The 15,515-nt window shown below is 44.3% G+C and overlaps 1 protein-coding gene across 1 annotated transcript; it reads right to left on the minus strand.

Annotated features, from left to right (window-relative positions):
* Positions 1 to 8,093: 8,093 nt before the first annotated feature.
* LOC137822299 (uncharacterized) lies at positions 8,094 to 9,928 on the minus strand. Its single transcript, XM_068627185.1, has 2 exons — positions 9,549 to 9,928; positions 8,094 to 8,553 (listed from the first exon to the last, which is right to left on the minus strand). The coding sequence occupies exons 1-2, from the start codon at positions 9,926 to 9,928 to the stop codon at positions 8,094 to 8,096; spliced, it is 840 nt and encodes a 279-aa protein (XP_068483286.1).
* Positions 9,929 to 15,515: the final 5,587 nt, after the last annotated feature.

Consider the following 15,515-nt stretch of genomic DNA (forward strand, 5'->3'; position numbering starts at 1 on the left):
AATTGTTTTACAGATTTTGGAAACCAAATCTTGAAAGTAAATAGAAGCATTTCACGGTTTTTCTTTCATCAACGACATGAAAATAATAAATAAACGAAAGAAAAGAAAAGAAAAAAAGATGGGTTTGGCATTAGGAAAGGAATGTGGAAGGCAAGAGAGAAGAAGAAATAAGAGTGAGGGAAGAACAGACCGGATTGGTTTCAGACCAAGATTATCCCCAAAACACCCGACTGTCACAACAATTCACAATCCTTGTTTTTCGAGGAAGATTCAGATTTGTTCTATTAATAAAACTGTTCATTTCGAATGTTTTATTTTACACACTCATATATAAATAAATAAATAAATAAAATAAAATAAAATTTTAATGAGTATCTGAAATTTAAATATATGTTTATAGTGGTTAGACTAATATGCTTCATAAATTATTTATTTTTTTAGTTGAAGATTGATGTGATTTAGTTATGTTTTTTTTTCCACACAATTAAATGAATGGAGAAATGGTAGTTAATGGGTAAAAGATTAAATTATTCTCTTTGTAATAAAAAAAATATTCATCATCATTTATTAATACTATTTAATTATATATTATTGTAATAAAAATACATTCATCTTTATGGGTATACCATAAAAAGTATTTTTCTTCCTTTTTTAACAACGTAATTATGTGTGTAATATAATTAATTATATTTATTTTGTATATTTTCTTACACATTTTTACCCTTATTCCATTTCAAATCAACCGTAAGAGATATAATAAATGCATTAAATATTTCAAGTTTTAAAATAACTTTAAATTAATGTTTATATATAATAAATGTTTTTAATAGTTTATAAACAACAGTAGATAGAGGATGACGGTGAAATGTATAATTTGTCTTGTAATTAATAAAAAAAACTATTAACTAGAGACTAATTTTAAAGATAATAATTAATTATTTTATTAACTAAAATATATATTATTTTAGAGACTATAAAATATTAATATTTAAAATAAATTTTAAATTAATATTTAATTATTTAATTAGATATCAATTTAAACATTATTTATTAATAATAAAACTTATTTTAAATATTCATAATTTTTAAAATTTTTAAAATAATATATAATTTACTTAATAAAATGATTAATTATTTTTTGTTTCTAAAATTATTTTCTTGTAATAAATTTTGAAATTCTTTTTTTAAAGTAACATTTGAACAATCTATACCAATATTTAAAGAGAATTCTTCATTATAACTGGTTTTGGTGTATACAAATTTATTTTCATTTTATCATTCTATCAATATTTTCATTTTATTATTTTATTTTTGTTATTTTGTCATTTTATAATTACTTAAATTTTAAATAAAAAAGAGTTGATATTAAATTTGAAAGAAACTATTTTAGAGACATAACATTTATTATTTGAAAAGAATAAGTTAAATTAAATTTTGAATTAGAACGTGGTTTGATAGATAATTACTTTAATTCATTTAAAATATAATAGGAATTTAAGTAAAATTCCATAAATATCTCATCAATTTACTTTATTTTCTTTATAAAATTAATAAATTTAAAATTTTGATCCTATATAATACTCAGATATAATACTTAGGAAATGTAAATAATCTGAATAAAGGATAAATTGTATGTAAACTAATATTTAAAATCAAATAAAATATTATTATTTGTATATTTATATTAAAAATATAAATTTATAATTTATTTTAATAAATACAAATATATTATATTTATATATAAAACTTTTGTTTTTTATAATTGATTTTAAGAATGATATTATAGTTTTGTTTTGAAAACGACTTTTTTATGGTTAAGTATCCTCCGAAACAAAATTATATAAATAAGTATATATGAGTTATTTAGCTTTTCCGTGTCTCCTACTAAAAATTTGTGGCTCACCAAACAATTTTTTTAACTTTTTTTTTATTTCACTTTCATTATGTTTTTTGTTACTTTTCTATTTATTTCAATTTGTAATTCAATTTTTATTTTTCTTATGAAAAATAAATAAAATTTAATACTTATCAATCACATAGTTATTTTACTTTTTCTTAATCTTGATAAGAATACACTAATAAAAAAATAAAAAATAAAAAATAAAATTGTAATTTTTCAATTTTTTTTTAATTATATGTTCTATACAATTTTATTATTGTTATAATTTAATTATTGAAGATATTCGTGGACAACAATTTTATTTCTTTGAATAATATGAAGACATCCCTTATAACAATCTTTATCTTTATTTGATTTTTCCTTCAAAGAAAAATTAAATGTTTTTTTAAATATATAGATATATAGATAGATAGATATAGATAGATAGATATTTAGCTATAGATATATAAATAGATAGATAGATATAGATAAATAGATAGATAGATAGATATAGATAGATAAATATAGATAGATATAGATAGATAAAGAGATATAGATAGATAGATAGATATAGATAGATATAGATAGATAGATATAGATAGAGAGATATAGATAGATAGATACAAATATATATATATATATGTATATGTATATGTATGTATATGTATATGTATGTACATGTATATGTATGTACATGTATATGTATGTACATGTATATGTATGTACATGTATATGTATGTACATGTATATGTATGTATATGTATATATATATATATATATATATGTACCGACCAGGTCATCGGGTGTGATGACGTGTCTAGCACGTGACTATGTGGGGCGTGCTCAGCAGAACACGTGGACAAGAGAAAGACGAATGGTTCAGAATTAAGCATAATCTCCGCTCGTGGAAGTGGCGTTCTGCAGTGTACATAGTCGGTTGTCGCCGGGTTTGTGTGTCATCGACGTATTAGATAATGGAAGATCAGATGGTCTGGCATCGCCGCAAGAAGCACATCGCCGGATTTCCCAGTAAACTCAGTTGTAGCTGTTGGGGGTTCAGGCGAGGAAGTTCAAGCATGTGAGTTCAGTAAAGATGATCGTTACGCCAGCATGGGGCGTGAAGGTCGAATGAGTTGGAGGGAACATCTTGCTCATCAACGACGGGATTCCCAGAGTGGACATTCGTTGGTGGCAAGGTTTCCTCAGCTGGAACATGCATGGCGTAGCAATAAGGAGGGTGGCACTTGCGACAAGCGATATCACAGAGATGGTGTACTTTGTTGCATCCGATACTCGCCTTGTCGAGTGGTGTTCCAGAGCGTGTTACGTGCTAGATTACTTCTCGAATAGGAGACTTGGCCGCGCGGCTGGTTACATAGAAATAACGCTCAAGTTACCCCAACCCAGATGACGACACGTGTAGGGTTGGATGCTACCTGTTACTCCAACCCAGATGATGACACATGTAGGGTTGGATGCAATATAGAAATGACGCTCAAGTTACCCCCGCCAGATGATGACACGTGTAGGGCTGGGTGCTACCTGCTACCCCAGCCCAGATGATGCCACGTGCAGGGTTGGATGCGAGCCACGCGTCCAAAGCGTAACTGCCTGGAGAGAGAAAAAACCTAGCTATAAAGGTAAACTTAACAGCATTTGCAAAGGTACGTTGATTACAACTCGTTGTTTTGGGTTGAGTGCACTTTAGTACGGTTCTACAGAGTATAGTTTTCTCTTAGTTTTTGGGTGTTCTTGTTACTGACTTGAGCGTCGGAGCGCCACCGGCCGCAGAGGCGCCATCTTGTGTTTTCAGGTTTTCAGAGAGACAATCTGTGGTGTGGACTTGAAGGGCACGTGGTGTCAAAGCTGGTGAGGAAGATCGTGACGAGGCATCGCTCTTGCGCTAGGTCAACCGGCAGGATCATCTGGCGCCCACAGTGGGGCCGTATAAAAGGTGATTCCCAACCACAGTTCGAGTTTGTTGAAATTTTGGTGTTTTCTGTTCGACTGCTTGCTGTCGCAGTTGGTTTTCGGAGTTTTCACCGTTCGTTTGGAGTTTCTTTGAGTTGCTGAGTTTACTGAGAAAGGATGAGGACAACGCGGTCCAGTTCAGTCGCGCCGTCAACCGAAGAGGACGCTGTGTCTATGACGCAGGTGATGGAGATGATGAGGACGTTGTAGGAGAACGTAGCTACATCGCGTTCTGAACAAGAAAGAATGCACGAGGCGCTAGTGGCCTCACAGGCTAGGAATGAAGAGCTCAACAGGATCAACGAAGAGCTGCATAAAGCTCTTCAGGGACGGGAGGAGCGTGCGATTAGGGACAGATATGCACCCCCATCCCCACCGCGTAGCTTTCCCATGCCGTTTTCTTAGGAGGTCATGGACACGGTGGTCCTTACAAATACGGTAGCGGTGAAAGCATCTTTCACCGGGGTGGAGGACCCTAAGGCTCACCTCACGGCGTTTCACACTTAGATGATGCTCTCAGGAGGGTCAGACACGGTCTACTGCAAGGTGTTCATGAGCACTCTCAGTGGAACAGCGCTGGACTGGTTCATCAGTTTACCTATTGGCCACATTACCACGTTTCAGCAGTTTTCCGAGATGTTTGTTGAACAGTACATAGTGAACAAGGCACCGCCGTTGGTGTCTTACGATCTGTTCGACGTGAGGCAGTACCAAGGGGAGTCCCTGAAGAATTTCTTGAACAGATTCGGAGCTCAGATAGTCCGCTTGCCAGGAAAGGATGAAGAAATGTTTGTACATGCCTTCAAAAAGGGCGTGTTGCCTGGGCCTTTTAGTGAATTGCTTATCAGGAGTCACCCCGCCACGTTCGCTGAAATCCGGCGACGTGCCGTGGCTCACATTGCCACTGAGAGCGAAGTCTCCGAGAAAAGGGGAAATGTGGTCCCAGCTAAGCCACGCGCTCAGACGAGGATCCAGCCGCAGAGGGTGATGGAGGCGGCGGCGGGGAAGAGGGATCAAAGGATGCGTCATCCTTATGACCCAAAGAAGAGTAAGGGGAAGGGGCCGGGGCGGCCCAGAGAGACTAATCGCCCGTTGAGGTACGAGTTTGTGATGGGATTGGCTGACCTGATCGCCATCCCGAATATTGCCGCCAGGCTCAAAGTGCCTGAGAAGACCACAGATAAGGTGTTGGGACCAAAACCATATGCGTGGTGTGAGTTCCACAAGAGCTTTGGCCACTCTCTCAATTCGTGTCTGGCTTTGGGATACCAACTCGCCGAGTTGGTCAAGTGTGGGTTCTTGAAGGATTACTTGCTAGAGAAGCATGCGGGGCAATCATCAGGTTCCCAACCGGCGGGCAGTGAGGGACAGCAGCACGAGGTACCCATTCACGGCGAGATCCACACCATAGCTGGTGGATTCTCGGGTGGTGGGTGTACTGCATCGCAGCGAAAGAAGTATGCAAGGTCTGTGATGTCAGTGGAGGTTTTTGAGGATCACTCACCCGACGTGGACATCACGTTCACCAAAGGAGACCTTAGGGATGTTGTGCCTCATGACAATGACCCTATTGTGATCTCGCTTGTTACGGCGGGAAGGACTATCCATCGGGTGCTGGTCGATCAAGGAAGCTCGGCAGATGTGATGTTTTGGCCGACTTTTGAAAAGTTACAATTATCCCCTGACCAGCTGAGGCCAAATGGGGGCTGCTTGTACGGTTTTGCCGGTGATCAAGTGGAGGTCAGGGGGTACATTGAGTTAAGGACGACGCTCACATATGGGTCGGCCTCGCGCACAGAAAAGATCAGGTACCTCGTTGTGAACGCTCTGTCGGAATACAACATCCTGGTGGGAAGGCCAACACTCAACAGGACAGGAGTTGTGCCTTCAACGAGGCACATGAAGGTCAAATTACCATTAATGGAAGGGGTGGTTATCACCATCCGCTCTGACCAAAAGGAGGCGAAGAAGTGTTACGAAAACAGCTTCAAGAACAAGAGATCGGTATGCCATGTGACCACAACGTCGCCCCCTGGTGTGGAGCCTGAGCAGGACAACCGGCGAGTTGTGGATACAGCGTTGGAGGTGGCCGCCGAGGGCGATGTGGCAATGGAGGATGTCGAGGCGAGGTCCGAGAGCGCCGCTTGGGTGGAAGAAGAGAAAAACTGCCCGGAGACCGCCAGGGAGTCAGAGATTGCGAGAGCGCTAATCGCCAGTGAGAAGAGGCCTCAGTCGGTCGAGGAGTGGCTTGAGAAGAAGATCAACGTCAAGACGTTTAAGCTAGAGAAAACCTTAGATGGCGAGACACAAGACCAGATCGCCAAGGTAATAAGTAGACACCTGGACGCGTTTGCATGGTCTGCTTCAGACATGCCGGGGATTGACCCCGATTTTTTTGTGTCATCGTTTAGCAATGGATCCCCAGGTCAGGCCAATCCGCCAGAGAAGGAGAAAGTTCAACGAAGAAAAGAGACAGGCGATCAAGAACGAGACGCAGAAACTCCTTGCAGCAGGCCATATAAGGGAGATCCAATATCCAGAATGGCTCGCCAACGTCGTTCTGGTCAAGAAGAGCAGTGGGAAATGGCGGATGTGTGTTGACTTCACGGATCTGAATAAAGCCTGTCCAAAGGATTCTTATCCTTTGCCAAGTATAGATGCCCTGGTAGACAGTGCGTCAGGGTGTAAGTTGCTCAGCTTCTTGGATGCCTTCTCAGGATACAACCAGATTAAAATGCATCCCATGGATGAGGAAAAGATCGCTTTCATGACGGAAAGGTCGTGCTATTGCTACAAGGTGATGCCCTCCGGGTTGAAGAATGTGGGGGACACGTACCAGAGGCTAATGGACAAGGTGCTCGCCCCTATGCTCGGGAGGAATGTGCAAGCATATGTTGACGACATAGTCGTAACATCTCTGGAAAAGAGCAGGCATGTCACTGATCTGGAAGAGTTGTTTGTTACAATAGCCAAGTACAAGCTGAAACTGAATCCTGAGAAGTGTATTTTCGGAGTGGAGGCAGGAAAATTTTTGGGATTTCTCTTGTCGGAGAGGGGAATCAAGGCAAATCCCGAGAAATGTGCCGCCATGCTGGCGATGAGGAGTCCTGCCACGGTAAAGGAGGTGCAGCAGCTTATGGGCCGGATGGCCGCCCTGTCTCGATTCGTATCCGCCAGTGGAGAGAAGGGCCACCCGTACTTCCAATGCTTGAAGAGGAATAACAGGTTTGTCTGGACGAAGGAGTGTGAAGAAGCTTTTGTGAAGCTCAAAGAGTACTTGGCAAGCCTACCGGTTCTGTGCAAACCTCAAGTGGCAACGCCTCTCAGGTTATATTTTGCCATAACTGAGAGGGCGATAAGTGCGGTGCTCGTCCAGGATCAAGATCAAGTCCAGAAACCCATCTATTTTGTTAGCAAGGTGTTGCAGGGCCCAAAAGTGAGATATCAGGCCTTAGAGAAAGCGGCGCTGGCGGTTGTATTTTCGGCGAGGAGGCTGCGCCATTACTTCCAGAGGTTTACAGTGTTGGTAATGACTGACTTACCCATCCAGAAGGTTTTGAAAAAATCGGATGTGGCTGGAAGGATGGTAAAATGGGCGGTGGAGTTATCGGAATTCGACATCAAGTATGAGCCCCGAGGATCGATCAAAGGGCAAATCTTCGCTGACTTTGTGGTCGAGCTATCTTTTGAAACAGTGCAGAGCGCCGGGGATGATTTTCGTTGGGTCGTCTAACCAGCTGGGCAGCGGGGCTGAAGTCATTTTGGAGGGACCCAACGGTGTGTTGATAGAGCAATCTCTGAGGTTCGCCTTTAAAGCCAGCAACAATCAAGCGGAGTATGAGGCTTTGATCGCCGGTATTTTGTTGGCAAAGGAAATGGGAGCAAAGGTGCTGTTGGCCAAGAGTGATTCGTTGTTGGTCACTGGGCAGGTAACCGACGAGTTTCAGGCCAAAGATCCGCAGATGGCGGCCTACCTGGAGTATGTGCAAGAGTTAAAGAGGTCATTTGTTTTGTTTAAAGTGGTGCACGTGCCAAGAGAGCAGAATGCCCGAGCTGACTTGCTAGCCAAGCTCGACATCTATCCGTCTCTATCTATCTGTCTCTATCTATCCTCTCTCCTATCTCTCTTTCTCTCTCTCTCCTCTCTCTCTCTCTTTCTCTCTTCGTTCGTTCTCTCTCCTCTCTCTACTCTCTATCTCTCTTTTTCTCTCTCCTCTCTTTCTCTCTCTCACTCTCTTTTTCTCTATATCTCTATCAAGTTGCAGGTAGCAGGTAGCAGGTAGCAGGTAGCTGGTTGTAGGTAGCAGGTTGTAGATAATAGGTAGTATGTGACAGATACAAGGATGCAGGTTGCAGGTATAAGGTTGCATATAGCAGGTAGCCAGTTGCAAGTAGTAAGTAGCAGGTTACAAGTAGTAGGTTGCATGTAGCAGGTGGCAGATAGCAGGTTGCGCGTAGCAGCTTTCAGGTAGTAGGTTGCAAATAGCAGGTTGCAAGTAGCAGGTAGTAGATAGCAGGTAGCAGGTGGCAGATAGCAGGTTGCAGGTAGCAGGTAGCAGGTTGCAGGTAGCAGGTAGTAGGTGACAGGTTGTAGGTAGCGGGTAGTAGGTAGTAGGTAGCAGGTAGCAGGTGGCAGGTGGCAGGTGGCAGGTTGCAGGTAGCAGGTAACAGGTGGCAGGTGGCAGGTTGCAGGTAGCAGATTGCTAGTAGCAGGTTGCAAATAGCAGGTTGCAAATAGCAGTTGGCAGATAGCAAGTAGCAGGTCTCAGGTAACAGGTTGAAGGTAGCAGGTTGCAGGTAGCAGGTTGCAGGTAGCAGGTTGCAGGTAGCAGGTTGCAAGTAGTACGTAGCAGGTAGCAGGTGGCAGATAACAGGTAGCAGGTAGCAGGTAGAAGGTTGCAGGTACCAGATAGCAGGTTAAAAGTAACAAGTTGCATGTAGTACCCTTTCTCTCTCCTCTCTCTCTCTATCTCTCTCCTCTCTTTCTCTCTCTGCTCTTTCTCTCTCCTTTCTTTCTCTTTCTCTCCTCGCTCTTACTCTCTCTCTTAACCTCTACTCTCTCTCTCTTCTCTCTCCCTCTCTTTCTCCCTGTTGTCTTTCTCTCTCCTCTCTTTCTCTCTGTTCCCGCTCTTTCTCTCCTCTCTTCCTCTGTCTCCTCTCTCTCTCTCTCTATATCTCTCTCTCTCTCTCTCTCTCCCTCTCTCTCTCTCTCTCTCTCTCTCTCTCTCTCTATATATATATATATATATATATATATCTCTATCTATTCGTTTCTATCTATCTTTCCGTCTCTATCTATCAATCCGTCTCTATCTAGCTTTTCGTCTCTATCTATCTATCCTCTCTCTCCTCTCTCTCTCTTTCTCTCTCTCTCTCTCTCTCTCTCTCTCTCTCTCTCTCTCTCTCTCTTTCTCTCTTCGTTCGTTCTCTCTCCTCTCTCTACTCTCTATCTCTCTCTCCTATCTCTCTCTTTCTCTCTACTCTCTTTCTCTCTGTCACTCTCTTTTTCTCTCTATCTCTATCAAGTTGCAGGTAGCAGGTAACAGGTTGCAGGTAGCAGGTAGCTGGTTCTAGGTATCAGGTTGTAGATAACAGGTAGTATGTGGCAGATACAAGGATGCAGGTTGCAGGTAGAAGGTTGCATATAGCAGGTTGCATGTAGCAGGTAGTCAGTTGCAAGTAGTAAGTAGCAGGTTACAGGAAGTAGGTTGCAGGTTGCAGGTAGCAGGTGGCAGATAGCAGGTTGCGCGTAGCAGCTTTTAGGTAGTAGGTTGCAAATAGCAGGTTGCAGGTAGCTGGTAGTAGATAGCAGGTGGCAGATAGCAGGTTGCAAGTAGCAGGTAGCAGGTTGAAGGTTGCAGGTAACAGGAAGTAGGTAGCAGGTGGCAGGTAGCAGGTTGCTGATAGTAGGTTGCAAATAGCAGTTGGTAGATAACAAGTAGCAGGTCTCAGGTAACAGGTTGAAGGTAGCAGGTTGTAGGTAGCAAGTTGCAGGTAGCAGGTTGTAGGTAGCAGGTTGCAGGTAGTACGTAGCAGGTGGCAGAGAGCAGGTTGCAGGTAGCAGGTGGAAGGTTGCATGTACCAGAAAGCAGGTTAAAAGTAGCAAGTTGCAGGTAGCAGGTTGCAGGTAGTACCATTTCTCTCTCCTCTCTATCTTTCTCCACTCTTTCTCTCTATCTCTCTCCTCTCTTTCTCTCTCTGCTCTTTCTCTTTCTCTCCTCGCTCTAACTCTCTCTCTCTCTCTCTCTTTCTCTCTCTCTTTCTCCCTGCTGTCTTTCTCTATGTTCCCTCTCTCTCTCTTTCTCTCCCTCTCTCCTCTCCTCTCCTTTCTTTCTCTCTCTCTCTCTTCCTCTCTCTCTCTCTCTCTCTCTCTATATATATATATATATATATAAGTTTCTCTCTATCTATCTGTCTCTATCTATTTTTCCGTCTCTATCTAGCTTTCCGTCTCTATCTATCAATCCGTCTCTATCTAGCTTTCCGTCTCTATCTATCTGTCTCTATCTATTTATCCGCCTCTATCTATCATCTCTCTCTCCTATCTCTCTTTCTCTCTCTCTCCCCCCTCTCTCTCTCTTTCTCTCTTCGTTCGTTCTCTCTCCTCTCTGTACTCTCTATCTCTCTCTTTCTCTCTCCTCTCTTTCTCTCTGTCACTCTCTTATTCTCTCTATCTCTATCAAGTTGCAGGTAGCAGGTAACAGGTTGCAGGTAGCAGGTAGCTGTTTTTAGGTAGCAGGTTGTAGATAACAGGTAGTATGTGGCAGATAAAGGATGCAGGTTGAAGGTAGAAGGTTTCATATAGCAGGTTGCAGGTAGAAGGTTGCATATAGCAGGTTGCAGGTAGCAGGTAGCCAGTTGCAAGTAGTAAGTAGCAGGTTACTGGTAGTAGGTTGCAGGTGGTAGATAGTAGGTTGCATGAAGCAGCTTTCAGGTAGTAGGTTGCAAATAACAGGTTGAAGGTAGCTGGTAGTAGATAGCAAGTAGCAGGTGGCAGATAGCAGGTTGCAGGTAGCAGGTTGCAGGTTACAGGTAGCAGGTAACAGGTAGCAGGTAAAAGGTAGCAGGTAGCAGGTGGCAGGTTGCAAGTAGCGGGTAGCAGGTAGAAGGTAGCAGGTAGCAGGTGGCAGGTTGCAGGTTGCAGGTAGCAGGTGGGAGGTGACAGGTAGCAGGTTGCTGGTAGCAGGTTGCAAATAGCAGTTGGTAGATAGCAAGTAGCAGGTCTCAGTTAACAGGTTGAAGGTAGCTGGTTGCAGGTAGCAAGTTGTAGGTTGCAGGTAGCAGGTTGCAGGTAGTAGGTTGCAGGTAGTACGTAGCAGGTACCAGTGGCAAATAGCAGGTTGCAGGTAGCAGGTAGCAGGTAGAAGGTTGCAGGTACCAGATAACAGGTTAAAAGTAGAAGGTTGCAGGTTGCTGGTAGTACCCTTTCTCTCTCCTCTCTTTCTCTCTCTGCTCTTTCTCTCTCCTTTCTTTCTCTTTCTCTCCTCGCTCTTGAGCGAGTGTAGGCGAGAAAGAGATTTAAAAAGACCTCCTCGCCTCGAGCGAGCACAAGCAAGAACAAATTAAAAGACCTCTTTGCGTGAGCAAATTGAGGCAAGATGAAAGCCCTCAGTGCATCCGGGGAGGAGGAGATGTAGTCCCTAGGCAAGTTGAGGCATCAGGGAAAGTCCTTCTCACCCTTGAGTGAGTTCAGGCAAGATGAAACTGAAAAGCCAGGGGTGTTAACGATCTCAAGTACGGGAAATGAGGATTGGAGAAAGACTCTTTCCCTTTGAGTGAGGCACCATTATTGGCCTAGTAAGAACAGTTAAGTCAGAAGTTAAAGGGTGGTAGGAGAGGTCCGCAGAGGACACCCCACCACCCAAATCATTGTTCTAAAACTCAGGGAGGTAGAGAAGGATCCGAAAGGCACCTCTACCCCCAGATGAGGGGACGGTGATGCGAGTTATTTCAGGGTAAAGACTCGGGGAAGGCAGAGGGAGATCCGAAAGGCATCTCTCCTCCCAATCGAGCAGGGATGACATCGGGAGGTGGTCCCGCAGGGAACATTCTCAGTTAAGGGGAAGGTGATGTCGCCAGAAGCCCAGTGCGCGAGAATGAAATAGAAGAGAATTGCATGACAAGGGCCGCGTCGGCAAAGTTCTAGGCGACGACGTAGAAATGCCTTTGGCCCTTGGTAGATCGGGCGAGAAAGGGTTCAGATATTAAGATCGACCTAATCCCTTTTTGCCGGGTAAGTGATGTTGTGTTAAACGTTATTGTTTCGAGTTAACCGTTTGTTTAAGTTAAGAAGGTTTGCAGAAAGTTAAGTACCAGTTGGTACAAGGCACGTTGAGTTGAGAAAAACCACACAGCTAAACAAGTTAATTGCACGACAGATAAGTTAGAAGATTATACACACACACACACACACACACACACACACACACACACACACATATATATATATATATGCGTGCACATGAGTATCAAACAGAATGAAAATTGTTACATATAGACCAAAGTTAAGTACAAAAGTTTTCAAGGCGATAAATCGATTGGGGGGACGATCTTGCCATCCACAACCTCATTGTACACGGAAAACTCTAAAAGGTCAAGATCGGGAAATTTACAAGAAAACTGCTCCAAAGCTGGAAATGAGAACTTGGACAGCGTCGAGCTGAAGCTCATCGATCTTCGTCTTCAACCCGCGGTTCTCTTCATCGAGCTCGTCGGCTCTCTTGGCCTTCTTGAGGGGTAGTTTCTTGCGTTGGGGGGCTGGAAGAGCGGCGACTGCGGGTGGATTGGCTGGCAAAGATTGGCCTTGGTGCAGCGGCGATCTCCGCGACAGAGTTCGGAACTGTTTGGGAGCCCGCCGCCACCTAGCTATGGCACGTGGCTCAGCCATCTTATCCTTTCCCAGCATCATATCTGCATTAGTGGCCCATAATCAGTCTAGCGGTTAACAATGCATAGAAAGATAAGAAATGCAAGACAATACATAGAGAAAGCTAAAATTACACACAAGTCAGAACAACGTCGTCAAGGCAAAGGCCAGATGATACTAGTATAAGCTAAGGGAGCCCAAGGACTAACCTATATGAACGTCTAGCTGGCTTTCGAGAAACTCGAAAGAAATGATGGAGGAAGTGGGGAGAACCACGTTGGAGGAGGCGACTCTTTTCCAAAAATCGCACAAGTCCTTGTCGAGCACCCCCATTTTTTCTGGCCCCCTGGCCTTCCTGAAGCTTGACTCCTTCTTCCCTTTGTTCACCCAGTACAAGGGGAACCCGTCGAGAAGAGAAGGGTCTTGAGCGCTGCAGCACACGCGCACGAACTTCCCCTTCCAATCCTTGTAGGATTGCTGGAAGATAGAAAGAATGGACCTCCCGGCGATCGTCGGGGTTCTTCGCCTCGAACAAGTACAAGAAGACGTCCATAGAGGCCGGGAGCCTCAAGTGTGCGCAGAGAATCTGATAAGTTCGTACGAACGCCCAGCTGTTGGGATGGAGCTGGGCGGGGGCTATATCGAGCTCGGTCAGGAGCTCCCTCTCAAAGCGTGTGAAGGGAAACCGGAGTTTGACCTTCTTGAACATGGTGGTGTATATGAAGCAGAAGGGGGTGTCGTCGCTCCCCAGATCATCAGTGCAGATTGGCTCACCAGGAGGACAAGGCCGCACAACCACTTTGTCATCATGCTCTTTACTGAAAGAGAGGTTTTCCTTGTCACCCTTCTTGAGGCGAAAGATGTGAAGGTCGGAGTTGACCGATGAGGTTTCACCCAACAAGGTTGCGGAGGCCCACGGGTATAGCCGCTTGTAATCTGGGAGAGGTTTTACCACCGCGCTGGTTTGTGGTGGGTTTGGTTGCGGTTGGCTACGATGAGAGGGCGCGGGTCTCGCGACTCGGTCAGAGGGAACGTTGGGACCCCTTGGGGGGTCGCGAGAAGAAGAGGGGTTGGCCCTACGGGTTTTCGCCGGAGGGTTGCAAGGAGATGGAGGAGGGTTTGGTGTGGTTTTTGGACGAGTCATCGAGAAAGCTGCAAGAAGATGAAAAGGTATGAGTGTTCGTAAACAGAAAGACTCGACAGAAGAAGAGAAGAGGGAAGAACAAGGGGGGCTCGCAGAGAAAGGTTCAGAAACCCTAAACGCAGAAAAGAGAAAAACAAAGCAGAGAAACATCCCACAACGTATGCTCCAGACAAGTATTGGATGATGCAACCGATTAAAATGCAACAAGTATTAGTAGAAGTGATAAAAAGGTTACCTTTAGATGATCAGAAGAGTGGTCAGAAGGATGGAGATTGGGAGAATCGGAGCGTTCACTGGAGCGTTTTGAGGGTTCGAAGAGAAGTAGAAGATAATGAAACAGTGAAATGGCGCGAAGTGTTTAAGAATTTCGAAGAATGTCGAACGTTGCGGGAAGCGCAAACGACAGTGAGCAATGGCCGTTGATGAGTCCACGTGTCTAACGATCGAAGGAGTTGGTGAAATGTCAAGTCAGTGAACAGTTTTAGCGCCAATGCGCAAAGCCACGCAAGCCGCCGGATTTAAACCTCTTTAGTCTCCTCGCTGAGCAAGTCGCAGCTCGAGACTGGGGGGCTTGTGTACCGACCAGGTCGTCAGGCGTGATGACGTGTCTTGCACGTGACTATGAGGGGCGTGTTCAACGGAGCACGTGAGCAAGGGAAAGATGGGCGGTTCAGAGGTGAATGTAGTCGCCGGTCATGGAGCTGGCGTTCTGCAATGAACATGGCCGGTTGTCGCCAGGTTTGCCTGTCATCGACGTGTTTGGCGATTGGCGATCAGGTAGCTTGATGTCGTCGCAGGAAGCACGTTGCCAGAATTCCCAACAAGCTCAGATTGAAGCTGATGAAGGCCCAGAAGTGTAAGTTTAAGTGTACAACTCCAGTGAGGCGATTGTTGCGCCAACATAGGGTGTTTGGGTTGAGGGGGCAGCTTGCCTATCAGCGACAGGATTCCCAGAGTGGACATTCGTTGAAGGCAAGGTTTCCTCAGCCAAAATATTCATGGCGCTGTGATAAGGAGGGATCACCAAGCGACAAGCGATATCACAGAGATGGTGCACTTTGCTGCACCCGATACTCGCTTGTCAGGTGGTGTTCTAGAGCATGTCGCGTGCTAGTTTACTCCTTGAGTAGAGAACTTAGCCGCGCGAGTAGTTACTACGTAGAAATGACGTTCAAGTTGCCCCAACCCAAATGACGACACGTGTAGGGTTGGATACTATCAGTTACTCCAACCCAGGTGATGACACGTGTAGGGCTTGGAGCAACCAAGAAATGACGCTTGAGTTATCCTAGCTCAGATGATGACACGTGTAGGGCTGGGCACAACCTACGACCCCAGCCCATATGGTGACACGTGCAAGGTTGGATGCGAGCCACGCGTCCAAAAGCATAACGGCCTGGAGAGAGAAGAAACCTAGCTATAAAGGTAAACTTAACAGAATTTGCAGAGGTACGTTTTCATTACGGCTCATTCTGCTAGGGTTGTGTGCTTTTAGTACGGTCCTGCAAAGCATATTTTCTCTCAGTTTCTTGGGTGTTCTTGTCACTGACTTGAGCGTCGGAGCGCCACCGGCCGCAGAGGCGCCATCTTGTGTTTTTCAGGTTCTCAGAGAGGCTATCTGTGGTGTGAACTTGAAGGGCACGTGGTGTCAGGCT

Source organism: Phaseolus vulgaris, chromosome 9 (assembly GCF_000499845.2).
Source record: "Phaseolus vulgaris cultivar G19833 chromosome 9, P. vulgaris v2.0, whole genome shotgun sequence".
Lineage (NCBI taxonomy): Eukaryota > Viridiplantae > Streptophyta > Magnoliopsida > Fabales > Fabaceae > Phaseolus > Phaseolus vulgaris.

Excerpts from the sequence above, each read along its gene's own strand:
- LOC137822299 (XM_068627185.1), bottom strand. The coding sequence starts at position 9,928 with ATGCAACCTTCCACCTGCTACCTGCAACCTGCTCTCTGCCACCTGCTA. Across the intron at positions 8,554-9,548 it reads CAACCTGCAACCTACTTCCT|CAATCTGCTACCTGCAACCT; the intron begins GTAACCTGCTAC and ends ACCTGCTACTAG.